Source organism: Helicoverpa zea, chromosome 20 (assembly GCF_022581195.2).
Source record: "Helicoverpa zea isolate HzStark_Cry1AcR chromosome 20, ilHelZeax1.1, whole genome shotgun sequence".
Lineage (NCBI taxonomy): Eukaryota > Metazoa > Arthropoda > Insecta > Lepidoptera > Noctuidae > Helicoverpa > Helicoverpa zea.
The window spans coordinates 3,914,834-3,932,197 of NC_061471.1; the positions used below are offsets into that span (position 1 = coordinate 3,914,834).

Sequence of the window (17,364 nt, forward strand, 5' to 3'; positions counted from 1 at the left end):
TAGTAACTTTATTATCTTTCACATAATTAATGAATGATTGGTAGTGACAAACAAAGGGTCAACACCTTCTATATCTATCCAAGTTCATTCTTAAGCTCAAACTCAAAATCTTGAAACTTGGTATGGTACCAAAAGCAAAAAGTAGGTAAACATACCTATCTACCACAGAACGCCGCTGCATAACAAGTGTTATTGAAATCGCAGAACCAGTTACAATCTAAAATTGACAAAAACAACATAGATCTATCAGCTGCCACAAGTGATTGCTCAACCGCATCAGTGCGGCGTAATGTCGACATTTTACTAATATCGCGTGACCCTAGAAACATTCTTAGGGAACCACAAAACATGTAAATCAACTCATTATACAGAAAACCGCGAGCAGAGTCAGTGTCATCGTCAAGATGCCGTAATATTTGGCTTCATTCTTGACTGTACCCCGACGGCATTTACATGTGTTCGACATTCATTTTATTTGCGAAATTCTAAATGGTGCGGTGACTCAGAAACATGGAAACAAACATTTCTGATTTTAAAAGCAATGTGACTTTAGATGAAGTGATAGATTTCTTTAATTTAAACCTTTCTAGTGTGAACCAAAGTGAAGTGACACAGATTCATCTGTTTGATTTGTATGAGGCCTACAGAACAATTGAAAAGGAACAGTTGATGGTGTACAAGTCAGTGGCTTACATTATCGGGACACTTATTATTTTAAGCAATTTAACCGTTGTCATTTCTAGCGGACTCATTCTGAGAAAAGGTAAGCTCGTCTTGTCTATTCAACAATCTGAACTCAAAGTCCTACTAATATAAACAATAACAGCCCTACTTATAAACGTGAATTAAATAATAAGTAAGTAGGGGCTGTTTAAGAAAATTCATACTTGTAAACGTTGCTTAAGCATGTCTTAACTAACATTTAACCACTACTTAAGGCTTTAAGTAGTGATTAGTTAAAATGTTGCTTAGAGGGTGATTAGAGATTTTTATAAGTAAGGGGGTAAATGTTAATCATTTTACGAGTATAACACTTAACATCGCCAAATCCTGACTCCGGGCTTCTTAGTGAAAGTTGCTAAAACCACAAAACGATTTCGGCCCCTGACCTCTGCGACCAATGGGGCAGTCATGTTACCTACTCCTGAGTTCTGCAGTGCCTATAAACTTGCTTATATTCCTACATCAGAATTACTCAAAATTCTATTTTTTTTTTTTCATTTTCATGTTTCGTAAGTATGTACTTACTTTCTATTAAGAGATTTTTGGTCTTTTCCTCCTATCCTAAATCCATCCAACAAGGATTCTAATTCAGAATTTCTCGTATAACTGATACGATAAAACTCTCCTGCACCTGGTGTCTTTCCATTCCGGTTTGATTCATGTGTGTCTTTTCTATCCAAAATCTTTATTGAAAACTTGACCGAAATTGTTCTTAAAGACCCTATCATTTTACTTTTCCTTTTATGCATTCAAATAAAAATACAATAAATATAAGGTACGGTTGGTATCAATCGTAAAATAATCGTATTTTTCAATGTCACATACTTGCATATTTTTAAGACCTGTAGTTACATCATCATCATACATCTTAGGAATCTAAAACGTCATCCAATTTTGGTACCTGGATTGTTTACTCGTACTTGAAAGGTAGATGCCTTAACCATTAGGCCTCCACAAGCTACCAATATCGCGGCCCTGTCAGAATAATAGAAATTATATGCATCAGCGACGACATCATCTACTTAGTCTACATGATTATGAAGTCCGTAACCATCGTAAAAATTTGCAGCTGTGGCTGTGGCTGTTGCTGGTGGCCCATTGTGATCCGAGCGATTATTTAGGTATACAATGAGTATAATGACATGTGAATACTTTAAATTCATGTCGCGTTACACGCTTAGGTAGACACAAACAATATATCTTTGTTATGAATAAGAACCAGGGTATTAACTCTGCCTATCTTTAGTTTTCCTTAAAGTTTATCAATCCCACGGTGAATCCCTGGGCTTTCCTGCAAAAGTCAGATGCAAGCCTCCTTTTAAACTCAAGCCTTAATGTTAACAAATTGAGATTACTTGCAAGTGAGGCGCACATCACAATCTAAAACAGGTTAAGTAATAAAGTATTAATGGTGCAATGTGTCGTCAATACGTAATAATAACAAAGCAGAACCTCACTCTGCAAGTCATGTCAAAAGTATCACTAGGCAAGTAAGTAGAAACTACATAGGTACCTAAGTAGGAAGCTATTAAGTTATGAGCATAGTATTTTTATTTGAAATCATGATTATGATTAATGTGACAAACCCACCTTCAGATTAATAATCTTGTATTGGATTGGTGCCCAACCAGCTAGATAATGGACGCTTATAGGGTAACTGTAGTCTAGGATTTGGATTTACTTTTGATTTACTATTTACATGTAGATTTGGGCCCGATAGTGGGAAAATTGCAGCAGTGACTAGGATTTTGATTTTGACAAACTGAAAAGCAGTGGCGCGTTTTATAAATTGACCATTCAACATTGAGGAGACAGATAGACAATACAGGACCTAAGCATATGCACAAGCTACAGATTTGTAATTCTTACTTATAGCTGAAATAATCTGCAGTTCACATCAAAATATAGGTAACCTTCCGTTGGAAATAAAAGCTATTTTACTGATTTACACAATTTACATTGCGTAATTTTGGGTAGGCTTGTTCAGAACCGGAATTAAGTATGTAAATAAAATGCTTATTTATGCTTATGTTAAAAAATCTATAAATATCAAATATGTTATCAAAATTGGCAATGAATGCTAATTTCCAGAAACGATTTTATCAAAATTTAGGAATAGACACAATCGTAAGAAAAACTTAAACTACTTTATGATACTTATAGGGTTTTCTTGATTTTACTTTCAAAGATGGCGCAGCGTAGTGTTAAATGTGTGAATAAACAAAAGTAGCAACCGTGCTAAGGAATTTTTAGTACCTTCGGGTTTTCCAGTAACTACACTTAGTTTTATAATTATTATATAAATTATAGATTTACCTAGGTACTATATTTAACGAGAGTAAATGGACACTTGATAAATAAACCCAATCATACGATCACATTCTATTCTGTGCCGAGTCGTTCCGTCGGATTCATGTCTTTCATAAGGGATTTGCCTTATAGTAATGTTTAAAAAAATGTTAGTTACCGAAATCCTTATTGAGCAGTACCTAAGTAATCAGTACAACTTGACTTCTGATATTTGGGTAATAATTCACCCCGGGCATTTACGGGTCCCAACCTTTTTTTTTTAATTTTTCACAAGTAGGTATTAAACATTTTTAGATGGTGTTCAAAGAAGGTACTCAAACAGCCTCTCATTTGAAGCTTCCACAGAAACTGCAGTGCCTAAGCATGTTTTTTTTAGTTTTTGTTCCATAAATCACGTTTATGAGTGTAATGCGCATGACTGTTATTCTACTTTAAATATAACGACATGATCTAGTTTATTTACTCAGGAGGTCGGTCCATAGTTCATAGTCGATCTTTCTGACTAAAGCTATCGTATATATTATTGAGATAATATAAATATAAAGATTATACTTATTATTGTTCTTAATTTTCTGCACTCAGATAAAAGTTAGCCTAAATATAGGCTGCGATGTCTGTGATAATGTTACAGGCAAAGGCTTTGCTTTTACAAAGGTCGTGGCCATACCTGAATACTGAAATGTTGCAAGTGTGTACTACGCTTAATGTTACACAAGATATTATGTGGTGATGAGTCACAGTTCTAGGAAATTATTGTACTAACTTTTAGGACTATACATATTACAGTCTAAATGGCAGTAGTCGTGAGAGACGTGTCGACGTGTGACACGATATGAATGCTAATAAATAAGGCAAAAACAACATTATTTAGACGCCCACTTAGATTGTTATTTTTGTATCGAAATAACACTTCATGAAACCTTAAATGCGCATCTCCCAATTTTGCTTTCTCAAAATTTCCTTGTCTACTTTCGTCGATTCAATTGTTTAATCGTGTTCCAATTATTTCCTACGATATTAATGTGGGCACTTACCTAATCAAACATAGTTTTCCAGCAGATTATCTATCATTTTGATGACTATTAAATTTCCGTTATTTGTGCCGGTATTGCTGACAGATATTTCGAATCGTGGGATGAAAATGCTAAGTCCAGAAAACTAACAAGCCGAGTATTTGTACCTAATTAGAAGGATAGCATAATTACTTAACGACAGCATTTCGTTATTATAATAGATTTTCGAGTAGGTAAATCCGCAATCATGTAGGTACCTCGCATGTGTGATCTTTTGAGTTACGACATGATAACAAGACGCTGCTGTTGCAATCCTCACACGGCCAGCAAGAGCGTTGAAGGTTCGCCAGCCAAAATTACGAGATTTTTTCGGTATGAATAAAAACTGACGTTAGATGAATTTATAAGAAGCAAACTGTTCCCCGCGGTTCCCGCCACATCCCAAGGGAACTACTTCCATGTAAAGATCTAACGTCTATCATAATTAGAAGCACGGTTCCATAACACCAAGAAAATAACCATATCATTACATTATCCTTATCTACAAAAAATAAACACAAAACTTTACCTCAATAAAGTCCTCGTAATTCAACATTTCTTTCAAATATTCAATCAATATTCAAATATTTGTCTATAGAATTTCCTATCTCCTCGGTGATCATGAAACGTTACTCTTGCAATTCTAATAATTATTTTCCTATCTTTCAGGTCAACAGCCTAAGAGCACGTACCTACTGCTCGGAAATGTTTCCCTTGCAGACACCATCGTCGGGTTCTCCCTAATATTTGGAGTCACAGTGGACAACTCTGTGAGTTCCAATCCCTTGTGTATCTTTCAAATAGGTAAGCTTAATATACGTAAAGAAAACTATACTAGACTTTAATAATACCGGTACAAATATAATACCTACTTATCAATAAGATCATTGATATTTTGTTTGTTCTGGACTCACCAGGCAAAAAGTTTATTAATATTTTATTCGTGGTAGCAAAAACTTGATAAAACAAGTATTTTACAATGGGTCAGACAATGCTATCAAAAGCATTTAAAAGTCACTCAGTTGGATCGCTCATAATGACCCTGAGGTATCCCCTAAGTCAAAACAGAAAGCTACGATTCTTAAACTATGCAAATAGAATAATGTTTATAAAATTATCTTCAGGCATCTGCAAAATTGATAAACAATGAACTGTTTGTCAATGAGACGCAATTTTCGGTATCTAATGATTCTATTATGATTGGGTGTTATAATTATAAATAACGACACATATTTATTACCGAGCTTACTAGTAGCATAATTATCTAATCAAATTATTTATTGCCTTGTCTACAAAGTATTTCTAAATCATTATAAAGTTCAATACGTTGAAGACGCTGAACACAATTTAGACCAAACTGTAATATAATATAATAATCCACCGATACCAGTACAAATAAGTAAATGTTGCTTTTGTGACCAACAGGTATGCTGGTTTGTCCGGCGATGGTGTCCATCTTTAGCGTAGGCCTCATCGCAGTCGACCGGTACATCTATATTCTCCACGGCCTGTACTATCAGAGATGGTTCAACACTACTCGTGTCAGAATCGGCATTCTCTGCATTTGGATGATAGGTGCGTAACTAATCATTTATATCATCTTATGTGTCTCTAAAAACTAATCTGTGAAAATGTCAATGAATATTAATTTATGTAAACTTAGTATGAAATGTTTTAATAAAAACTCTGTCATCTATGTCCACTGCAGCAGGCTTCAGAACTTAATTTAACATAAACTTACTTCTTAATGGTTGGCCTTTAATTTAGCTTAGGTTAGAATATTATGAACGTGCTGCAATGGGCATGCCTGTGGCTAATATTAACTCAATAGACAATATAGTGTAATTAACTATTTGTGTTTAACGCTTATTCCAGGTATAACGCTAGGATTCATGCCAGCGACTGGATGGACTAATACAGAGTTGATCCTCACTAGATGTTATTACGTCGCTCTCTTCCCTGGAACTCTTATACTTATCAACTCTTTCCTTAGTATTGTGCCAATTCTAGTATCGCTTATACTGTATTCCATTATATTAGTACATGCGTTAAAAACAGTAAACATCCTGAATACGAGCAACAAACATGTGAAAGCTCGAACTGCTAGAGAACACTCAAAGTTAAGGATTTCAAGAGGAACCGTTAAAAACACTGATGTTTCTGATAAAAATCCAACTCCTAAGTTAACCAAAAGTGCATCCTATAACAACAATTATTACGATAGCAGAGATGACATTGTTTCAAATTCGAACATAGCACCTAAATCTAACAGTGAGCTTGATCTCAATGTGCACGAAGTGATGTCGTCAAATAATTTTGAAAGTATAGACAATCGGGATAAAACTAGGAACGAATCGATAGCTAGTGTTTATACTATTGAATCTCATATATCAAATCTCAATCCTGAAACTCCAAACCTTAAAACATCGAGGTTCCAAAATAAGGTGAAGCAAATATGTAATGTGAACGCTGTAGTTCGTAGACCAAAAGAACCAAATAAATGGAGGGCCATCACTATAGTAATGTTAACTTCTGGAAGTTTCCTAGTAACTTGGATGCCGTTTTTCATAACTGTGATAGCTTTTGTGTTTTGTGAAGATAAGCTAACGAACCCTAGATGTATGCATATAAGGACTTTGCTTGGCGGTCCGTTGGCAACTTTAGCATTTTTAAACAGCATATTGAATCCTTTGATATATGCATGGTGGCATAAAGGTTTTCAAAAATCTATTAAAAATTATTACCGAATATTTATAGCAAATCATATTTGTAGAATAAGTAGGTAGCCAATTTCTTTCTGGCTATCTGTATAGCACACTAAGTTAGTCTTGTGATCTTGTCCATGACATGACAGCTCTCTTTAGTTCACCACAATGGTGATTTCGATCCACTAGCTCCTGAATCCAGGCTTAATAAATTGTAGAAGTCTAATAATTTAACTTCTGGAATTTAACTTCCAGAATACTTGTACTATGTACTTACTCAGGACTTAGGTATTTCGAAATGTTAGAATTTGAGTAGATTATCTACTCATAATATGATGTTAAAATGTTAGGCTAAGTATTGCTAATTTAGCTTTATGAAGATTTATTAATACTTAGAGCACTGAATTCAAGCTAGTCAATCAATGTTTTAAAATGATTGTAACGTAGTTATGCCAATATTTACCTTACTTCTAAATTGAGTGACTTGAAGATTCAGTGCTCATAGGTGTTTAAGTATTTTTATGTTTGTGATAACGTAATCTAGTTTTTAAATAATATCTGTAAATAATTTGCCTGCGTAGTTGTGTAATATAATACCTAAGTATGCTCTTATGATAAAGCAGTAAGCCGACAAGTAATTGACTTTCATAATGATCTGACCCACTTAATTTCGAAACTATAAGGTTTGGATGTCATTATGTAATGTTCACAACCAGAATATTTACCAAAAAATATAAGTAAAGAGTAATCAGTGCGTCTTTCACGCGATTTTTCGTTTTTCACGACACAAAACTAACAAAAAAGAAGATACAGCTTACAACACCTTAACCCAAAGCTCAACTACAATACATTGATTTCCTTTACAATCCACACAGGTATATTTATATCAACATTACCGGCTATGGGGTGGACTGGCCGAACCTTCACAGACTACAGGTGTTGGTACATCGCTGTCTTCCCTTCTGCCCTTCTCCTCGTTCTATCCATCGTTGTCCTCTCAGTCATCATCATGGTGTGCATACTATACATACTCATCCTACGAAGCGCCGTTAAAGCTGTCGACAAAATTAGAGAGTTTAAAGAAATCAGTTACACAAATAAAGGATATGTAGACGATTTGACAAATTCAACTGCCGTTATATCAATAACTGACTCTTTGGAAACGAATGTCGAAATGCAAAAGATTGAAAGTGAAACGCAGACACAGAAAAGTGATAGCAGTAAAGGAAGGAGGATTGGGTGCTGCAGAATGAGACCAGCAGCTCATCCTAGCAAACTGAAGGCAGTGACAACTGTCCTCATAGTAACATTGTGTTTCCTAGGCACTTGGGCACCATACTATGTAGCAGTCATAATGTACGTTAAGTGTGATATCATGAAAAACGGTTATGAATGTATACCGTTAGAAATATTAACTCTAGGACCCTTATATTTGTTAGGGGTTTGTAATAGTCTTTGTGATCCCCTGATCTATGCATGGAGACATTCAGGTTTCAAAAGCACCTTGAAAAGGATTTACTGGAAGTGTGTAGCGAAACACAAAATATGAATTGTGTTCATATTTACTTTTTAATGTTCTACAAACAGTATTCCATAGTTTGGTTTTTTGTAAAAATAAATTATTCTATTTTATATTATTTTTGTTTTATTCATTTTTATCCTACTTATCACAAAAGTATGCCGTATTGAACTTGAACACAGGTGGTAAATATAGAGGTCAGTGGTCTTCACTACTGAGGCGACTGATGACTATGGTGTCAATGACGACTTCAGGGACGCTATAGTGACGCCTGTCATCATCGGTGTCAGTGTTCTTGATAGACTTTTTGTGTACATAATTATTTTTATATCTAAACTGTATTAAATGTTCATACTTTATTTAATAGTAGCGACCCAGGCCTATCTACATTGTGGCAAAGAACAGATCATCCTGAAAGTAGACAATTAGACATCAAGAATGCTTTTATTTAAGTCAGTAAACCGGGGCATCTTGCTAGCTGAAGCTCAAAAAAGCAGTACCCATTTACGTTTCCTTTATCAGTATACTTCAAAATTATTATATCAAGACAAACTATTGGAATCCGCAGTTCTTTGCAGTTAGCTGCTAACAGGGTGATCCCCTCAGGCCAGTAATTTTCAGCCTTGCGTTTCATTCAAGATAAATAGATGAATTCCAAATTAAATGTTTGGTATCTAGATGATGGTGGTGTAGAGCAACTATATTTTCGACACGTTTGGGGCTGCAACCCTCTGGTCGTGGGCTCCGGATGCCAGTACTGTAGGAGAGGTAGGCTTCCGTTCTATAGGTAGATACTATGGGTAAGTTAGATCCTGAGATTATTTGCAGTTAGATTGCACAGACGCAATGCCAGCTGTGTTTACTTTACTTCTAACTGGCCTTCTTACTTGATGTAAATGACTAAAACATCCGTATTTGTAGTCGTCATTTCAATAATTTGTACGGAAAATCATGGACATGATCACCTGACTCCACAACGTTCTTTGGTACATTCCCAAATTAAATTGAAGATAAAATATAATCTGCTTCTGATACCAATTATAGACCGTTCTGGAAAATCAGTCAGTTTGATGTAACCAATCTTTATGACCTAGATTTATGACTAAAATGATAAATGCATATGAAACTGTATCAGGCAATAAACTTTATCACTAGACCACCAATGTCTGATGATTATAGAATCATTACTTACCTAATTAAAAATTGTCTTGCTTAGAAGATAAGGCTACTAGCACCATTATTCAACGTTTCAACCATCATAAGCTGGTTGGAACAAAAAACGGAACTAACGAGTACTTACACTACGTACTATGAATAGAATACGTAAAACTTACTGGAACTGTACCTAATCGTGGGATCCTTACACTAAACTTCACTTAGGTACTGTGAAATTTCACAGCGAAACTTTATCATAAAACTGCTGATTAATATTAAAGCCTATTTCCTGTAAAATTTAACAACATAGGTAGATATAGCAGGTACCTATCAAAAACAATGGTACCTAGCTTAAACCTTTTATATTCCTACAGATAATTACCGCATAGATATGAAAAATATTGTTGACTATCGATAACTGGGTAATAATATGAGATATCATCCGATCGAAGCGTGTCGGTAGCATATAGCAGTAATAAAATTTACAGCTTGAACTCTCTAGATTATAAAGAATGTCTATTATCAAAGGATTTACAGAAGGCTATAAGATTACCATTCAGCTGAAGCACTGGCAGTTGGTAAAATGACTCGGTTGGTGATCTGTGTTCTCCTGTGTGTGGCCTCCCTCGTCCAAGGAGGTCATGAGAAATATGAAGGGTAAGTACATTTATGTACGTACATAGGTAGATAATCGTTAAATCTCAAGCAAATATTGATCTCTCCGATGAGTCTCCTAGAGGAAGTTTAATCGCAATTAGATTCGCTAAACTAAGTTTCTGATTCCCCAAGCAATATCATCATATTCGTCACACAATTTGCTAAACAGCTGCCTTTTTTGTTGTCCGTGCCGAATGAATGGCTATTTACTTACTTATTATTGAAAAGTCACGATAGCCATCAGGAATTACCCGATTACAATAACCCATACTTTAGCAACCTTGAAATCTGGGTGTACCTACATGACGTTCTTCCTTGCCTAATAGGTACGCTTAGTACAAATTAGGTACTAAGGTTCTATGTTACGCAAAGTAAGTTTAAATTATTACAATCTTTTTTGTACTTGTTTTGTTTTATGTTCAACCTTCAGGTATCAAAAATAACTTTTAATGATTTTGTGACTTATGAACAGATTGAGAATGAATCGATTGTTATTATATTCCAGACATCAGCTGTATCGTGTGGCTGGTCTCAGTGAACAGATCCAAGCTTTAGAAGCACACCTAGACATTCTGTCAGCCACACCCGCTGCTAGATCGCGTTCGGGCAAACTTGAAGCTGTTGTCAGACTGTCCCCTGAGGAGAAGCAGCAATGGCTACACTATTTCGACGAAAGGCACATGACATACACAAAAATCGCTGACAATCTGGCAGAGTAAGTACCTTATATTATTCTTATTTGAATAAGGGATTCATAATATGAACCTAACTATTTTATAATTGGTAGCATTCTGCGTGAAGAAGAGGCTCAAATCCAAAAAAAGAAGGCATCAGCCAGACGAAGTGGAAAGTCTATCACTTGGGATACTTACTACAGACATGATGAAGTAAGTTGAATTACAAACAAATATAAAATTGATTGTGTTAAAATGTGAAATATGAAATAATTACATGACTGTCCTTTTCATAGATCAACGATTACTTGGACGAACTGGCTGAGCAAAACTCCGATCTTGTGACCGTCATCAATGCCGGCCTCAGCTACGAAGGTCGCCAGATCAAATACGTGAGGATTTCCACGACACGCTTCGAGAACCTCAGGAAGCCAGTCATTGTTATCGACGCTATGGTTCACGCCAGAGAATGGGTCACCACTCCTGTTGCCATCTACATCATCAACCAACTCGTTTTGGAAGCCAAAAACAGCGCCATCGTTGACGGAATCGACTGGATCATTATTCCTTTGGCTAACCCTGATGGCTATGAGTACTCCATTGACGAGGTAAGACTAGTAAATCCAGACTTATAAAATTGCCAAGCCTAAATCCGTGTTTTTATTTTTTTAGATAACTTTTACAAGCATGTTCTGCTCTTTCAATAAATAATAACAACTATTTAAAATGAAATCATCGTAGAATCAGAGCATCAGACTTAGAATAAAGTATTACTATACTACGTGATCGATTACACGCAAGATGACGTCACAAACGCATCACCGTATCTTCCGTGCATATTCGTATAATTGGGCACCTGGTTAAAAAATGACCATTGTGGAATTCATTTGTATTCATGGTACAATGTCTCCATGTCATGTTTGTCCCCGAACCCATAACATATTTTGAGAAAAACGCCGTTCCTTATTTGGGTAGTTGTTATTCTTTGTACCATTGACCTGTAACTACAGGTCAATATCAGCTTTGAATCCTTAAATTTTGTACTCATGTTCGTAATTAAAATTATAATATACAATTCACTGAACATTTTTAAAGTCATCTTAACACACTCAAAATTCACTCATAGGATCACAAATATTGATCTATTTTAACTACAAACAGGACCGCATGTGGCGTAAAACTCGCTCCAAATCTCACGAAGGTGCCGATGAATGCCCTGGAGTCGATGGTAACCGCAACTTCGACCACTACTGGGGTACCCGCCCTGACAGCGCCAACCCTTGCAGCATCATCTACGAAGGTCCTGAGGCTTTCTCTGAGCCCGAGATTAGGGTCATCAGAAGCGCTGTAATGTCGAACATTGAGAGAGCTGCCCTCTATATTTCTCTGCACAGCTACGGAAACATGTTCCTGTATGCTTGGGGTAACAATGGTAAGTGATTTTTTTCTATGTTTGAGAAATCTTGTTTGAATGTGAACATTCTAAATTCACTCATTTAAGTAAACAAAAATAAAAAGACATACAGCCACGCAACAACGACTAACACATAATTTTTATCCTATTTTTCCAGGTACCTTACCATCAAACGGTTTGGTGCTCCACTTGGCTGGCATTAATATGGCCACAGCTATTGACAAACTGGCTTTAGAGCACGCTGACAGGTACATTGTTGGTAACGCTGCGAATGTCCTGTACTACACCACCGGCACGTCCAGAGACTGGACCAGGGCTGTGGGAGTTCCTCTCACGTACACCCTCGAGTTGCCCGGCTATGAGTACGGCTTCCTCGTACCCAGCGACTACGTCGAACAAATTGTAACGGAAACCTGGGCCGGAATCGAAGCAGGAGCTCGTTACGTCTTGCAAAATTATTCATAATTTTATTTAACGTTGTTAATCTAAATATAAAAATAATTGTATAATATGCTGTTTTATTTACATCCTTTTTATACATAGTACCTACATTAAAAAACACATTGGCACTACATATTTAAGTTGCTCCAAGAAACCAAAGTAGATCAGTTTGTAAAATTAGTTTAGATATCTTACGTCATGTTCTTTGAACTTAACAATGGACTAATATCTAGTGTAGTTTTCATAACAACCTAATGTATCTGGATTGTAGACACCCTATTAACAAGAAACTAACCTCGCCTAGCCTAATAACAGTCTTAGGTGTATACTGTTGCAAATCAGTTCTCGAAGTTACTGCAGCGAGACGTCTCTATTTTCTCTTAAAATGTGCTACAAAAAGTTAACTTTGTTCGTAATTTTACTGTTAGCCGTGGGTCACTACTCAATACAGTTTAGGTTTATGAGAACAATAAAAGCAATTGGTCATCCATATTATAAAATTCTGATGACTTTGGGATCTTGCAAAGGTAGGCAATTCATCAGTTACTACTTTTATGATTAATATGTATCTATGACCTGTTGATACCTACCCTACTTGAATAAGCTAATGTCAAATTCCTATCCCTGGTAAACAAATATATAGACTATATTGGGAAGGGCCGTAGGTCCACACGCACGGTGATCCACTTCAGTAGCCGTCTACATACATTATCCATTTTCTTAAATTATAAACCCCCTCTGCATATATAAATACCGCTAACTGTGAACACTTAATAAAGATCCTATAAAATTACAGAAAAGGTTATCTTCTACGATCAGAAAATATATGGAGCGATTACGTTAAACCGAGTTTTGGATATTTACTTCGAGTGCGATAATGGTATGTGTACCTTGCCTAACACCATATCATTTAACGTCGTAAGTATATCTTTAGAGACAGATTATAGGCATATAATGTTTTTTCCTACACCCTTACTAAATGCCCACAGGACGTTAACAAATATGTAAGACTAGCAAAAGCCGAAAGCTCAAGTTATCAACTACTGTGTTATCTAAACTCATCATCCTGCGAGCCTTTTTCCCAACTATGTTGGGGTCAGCTTCCAGTCTAACCGGATTCAGCTGAGTACCAGTGCTTTACAAGAAGCGGCTGCCTATCTGCCCTCCTCAACCCAGTTAAACGGCAACCCAATACCCCTTCTGACTACCCGTAACGACGACTGCCAAGGATGTTCAATGACAGCCGGGACCTACAGTTTAACGTGCCATCCGAAACACAGTCATTGGTGTCTAAGATATTCTTAGAAAGTACATACAAACATAGAAAAGTTGCATTGCTAGGTGTTTGCCCGACCTGGAATCGAACCCGCGCCCTCATACTTGAGAGGTTGGTTCTTTGCCCACTACTAGGCGACCACGACTTCACTGTGTTATCTTAACTCATATCCTGTTTATATAAGGAAAAGATGACTCATTATTTTTTTTTTTCAGAGATTAAAGTATCTAGAGTGGAAATCATACTAATAATAAACAACACGAGCAGTGTTGCGTTTTCCGAGCGTGGTGTCGGCGGGTCCGACTTTGAAGCAACATTATATCTACCAACGAACGTTAATTTCGTCATTTATGCCCTCACTATTTTCACCTGCAGTCGAGGAAAACATTCAGAGGAGTCCACAGCTGAACCGAATAGAAAGAACATGGCGCATACATTAATGCCTTTTCTTTATCGTAAAAGAAATTGATTTTAACCTTTCTTTTATTTAGTTGTAGTGACAATTAAATTGCTTAAGAAATAAAGTATTTAAGTCTATTATTCTATGCCTCTACATTCTTACGCCTTACTCAACTGCACCTAGAGGTCTCACTGGTACCTTCTATTCCTAATCCTGCCGATTCCTTGCGACTCGACCTGTTCTTGCACCTGGAGTTGGGTAGGTACATTCGATGTGCCAATCTTGAGACCTAGGGACCATTTCATTTCATTGAATAATTTAGCTTAGTAAAAGCAACAATTGACTTAGTGAGGACAGATATTATATAAGCAGACCAGACCGCTAGACCACTGGCACCCTACACAGGCGAGAATTGAACCGAAAGGCGAAACCCAGATTCTAGTCCCAGTTTTGAAAAATGCTTTAGATTTAGATTATGTTATGGTTCTTTCAATAAAAGGGATATACATAAAAAAAAGTTACTAACGCTAAAGCAACTAATTTCTTACGTTTTTTTTAGTCAACATTACAGTTATATTTTTGGAGAAAAATAAAAGTACACATCTCAGGTCATACATGTTTTTATTATATCCGAACGGAACATGCTGTCTTGTTCGCACTCATTCCACTTTTGTATTGCTATCTTGTTGTCATTATGACAAAAGACCACAGACAATCGAGGCCCTACTTGTTAAAATTTGCCTGGTTGACAGATAGCTGAATGTAACGGAACGGTATGTTTATTTACGTTCGCGAGTCAATCGCACGCAAATCACAATAGTCATTACGCACAAAAATAAAAATTCTCAGTGTGATGCTCTTTAAAAAGTTCTGAAGATGTTGTGGTATCTACCATGGTCTGAAAGTATTAAAAAAAGAGCCTGCAGGTACCTACTACAACGGTATCTGGGTAATTTCCTTGAAGAGAAACTGACTTTGGATCAGCTGAGTGTGGATCTATACAATGGTACTGGAACAGTTTGCGATGTTAGCCTTGACTGCGATGTAAGTTTATTTTATTATATTGTTTCATTTCCTCGAACATTTTATGACAACTAGGCTGGTTTTAAGACAGTGTTATCATATAAACGTGGTCACTTGCTTGCCAATATAATATGCGCAATACGGAACAACACGTGTTATTCATGAATTTCAAACAAAGGACACCTTAGAACAGTTCACGTTTCGTCACTTCTGCTCAAGTCAAATGCATGTTCATTCTTATCACTATAATGTTGAAACGAATTTATATTTGAAATCTTATTTTGTTCTTTGCTTTATGAATGTCAAGTACCTTATCTCACTCATATGATTACAGACACTTTATTCGGCTATCGGTATTCAGAATGTGTTGGCTTACAGAATGTAATAGCTAAGGAAAATAACATCTTGTGTTAAGAAATAATAAAATATATTCAAGCCCTCTTGTAAATGTTATTGTTCTGATAACAACATCTCATGAAAGTAACATATGTTTTGAAAAACAAGTCAAACAGTGAATATTTTCATGAATTATTAATATATGGAATTTGCATGAACATAATAGTTCTGTTTTGTTTTCATTTTTTATGTGAAATATACGTTGATAGTAAGAGTAGGTCTTGTAATGTGTCCCTTAAAACTTTATTTATTATGATTAATAACACGTACAAGATTGAAAACTGCACAAATAATCATATCAATAAATCATATGTATCGGTAAAATTCATTATAATTTATTTTGTAAACATTTTGTAGGCACTCAATGAGCTTGGAGATGCACAGAACTGGCCACTGGAGATAGTGGACGGTCACATGAAAGAGATCACGGTCACAATACCATGGTCGACACTATTCAAAGATGACTCTATTGTCAAAGTCAATGGCTTGTCGCTCACCGTACAGCCCAAAGTGCGGGCTGAACCAGGTAATTAAAACGTGATTGTTGTTCACTTTACACCTATCAAAATCATGTGACTATTGTTTATGTCTAGTAAAGTAAAAAGTACAGTAATTAGCCATGTTATTGACAATTCAAGCTTATGTTTAATTCAACACATATTGTATTCATAATATTGTTTAGCTTTCTTTGTGTTAATTAATAAAGATAGCAAAGAATGAAAGTGGGTTTAATACTATCCAATGAGATGAGTAACTGTTATTTTACTTTGGCTTTAACTATTCACTGCCATTTTTAGTCGTATTTTGAAACCCTCTATTAAGTAACCTTCTACTGTTAATTACGTTTATCATTAACACTAACAAAATTTAAACTAGTATTCATTACAATTGGCCCAAAGTCATCGCAACAATAGTCTGCATTTTAAACGAATGTAAATAGTGCTACGTGCAATAATTGCACATGTTTAAAAGTAAACATTTAAACCCCTAATTATGAATGTATAAGAATTATGTAGCTTTCTTAATAATCATTAGCAATCTTTTAGCCTGTATGTTGGGTAAACTGTGCTAAAATTTATTTTAGGATTTAGTAATAGCATCACATGCATCAAATCAAATTACATTATACAAAAACAAATGAGTAGTGGAACAATAATTTGAAATTACAACAATTGAGTTCTATATTTAAATAATTTATTATGTTTATGGAAACAGTGTCATCAATGCTGGAATCCATGTGGTCTTCCATGTCCTCGTCCATGCAGCTGGCAGCCGAGTGTCTGCGGGAAGAGGACGGACCACAGGAATCACATCCCGTGGAAGGCATTGAAATGTTTGCACATGCTATTGATTCAAGTAAGTATATTTTAAAGTTTTTATTTTATTTTATAAAGGTTAAGAAAGAAGAAGTTAGTAAAAGATCTTTGATATAAACTCTGAAGTCAATATGGCACAATTTTTTTTTTTTTACAGCCTTTTTTTTTATCGTCCCACTGCTGGGCACAGGTCTCCTCTCACACGGAGAAGGATTGAGCATTAATCACCACGCTTGCTCAATGCGGGTTGGTGATTTCAGACTATAAAGTCCAGGTTTCCTTAAGATGTTTTCCTTCACCTTT

General features: G+C 35.8%; 4 protein-coding genes across 5 annotated transcripts in view; all 4 read left to right on the top strand.

Annotated features, from left to right (window-relative positions):
• The first annotated feature begins 181 nt into the window (after positions 1-181).
• Positions 182-8,424, top strand: LOC124640386 (glucose-dependent insulinotropic receptor-like). Of its 2 annotated transcripts, none has more exons than XM_047178139.1 (4): positions 182-763; positions 4,755-4,889; positions 5,511-5,660; positions 5,961-8,424. In XM_047178139.1, the coding sequence occupies exons 1-4, from the start codon at positions 511-513 to the stop codon at positions 6,869-6,871; spliced, it is 1,449 nt and encodes a 482-aa protein (XP_047034095.1). In that variant the 5' UTR covers positions 182-510; the 3' UTR covers positions 6,872-8,424. The 2 variants fall into 2 exon arrangements, with proteins under 2 accessions (XP_047034095.1, XP_047034096.1); XM_047178140.1 differs by having other exon boundaries at positions 194-763; positions 7,666-8,424.
• A 1,542-nt stretch (positions 8,425-9,966) lies between these two features.
• Positions 9,967-12,718, top strand: LOC124640354 (carboxypeptidase B-like). Its single transcript, XM_047178087.1, has 6 exons — positions 9,967-10,121; positions 10,627-10,836; positions 10,909-11,008; positions 11,092-11,403; positions 11,957-12,227; positions 12,367-12,718. The coding sequence occupies exons 1-6, from the start codon at positions 10,048-10,050 to the stop codon at positions 12,672-12,674; spliced, it is 1,275 nt and encodes a 424-aa protein (XP_047034043.1). The 5' UTR covers positions 9,967-10,047; the 3' UTR covers positions 12,675-12,718.
• Positions 12,719-12,763: 45 nt separating this feature from the next.
• On the top strand, positions 12,764-14,453 carry LOC124640355. Its single transcript, XM_047178088.1, has 3 exons — positions 12,764-13,177; positions 13,447-13,530; positions 14,142-14,453. Exons 1-3 carry the CDS (start codon positions 13,036-13,038, stop codon positions 14,393-14,395), a joined length of 480 nt encoding a protein of 159 aa, XP_047034044.1. The 5' UTR covers positions 12,764-13,035; the 3' UTR covers positions 14,396-14,453.
• Positions 14,454-15,112: 659 nt separating this feature from the next.
• The window catches only part of LOC124640452 (autophagy-related protein 2 homolog A), a 32,499-nt gene continuing 30,247 nt past the window's right edge, over positions 15,113-17,364 (top strand). The window contains exons 1-3 of the mRNA XM_047178228.1: positions 15,113-15,370; positions 16,103-16,271; positions 16,961-17,101. Of these exons, the coding sequence (XP_047034184.1) occupies positions 15,203-15,370; positions 16,103-16,271; positions 16,961-17,101 (478 nt within the window). The 5' untranslated portion in view covers positions 15,113-15,202. The remainder of the gene's footprint in view (positions 15,371-16,102; positions 16,272-16,960; positions 17,102-17,364) is intronic.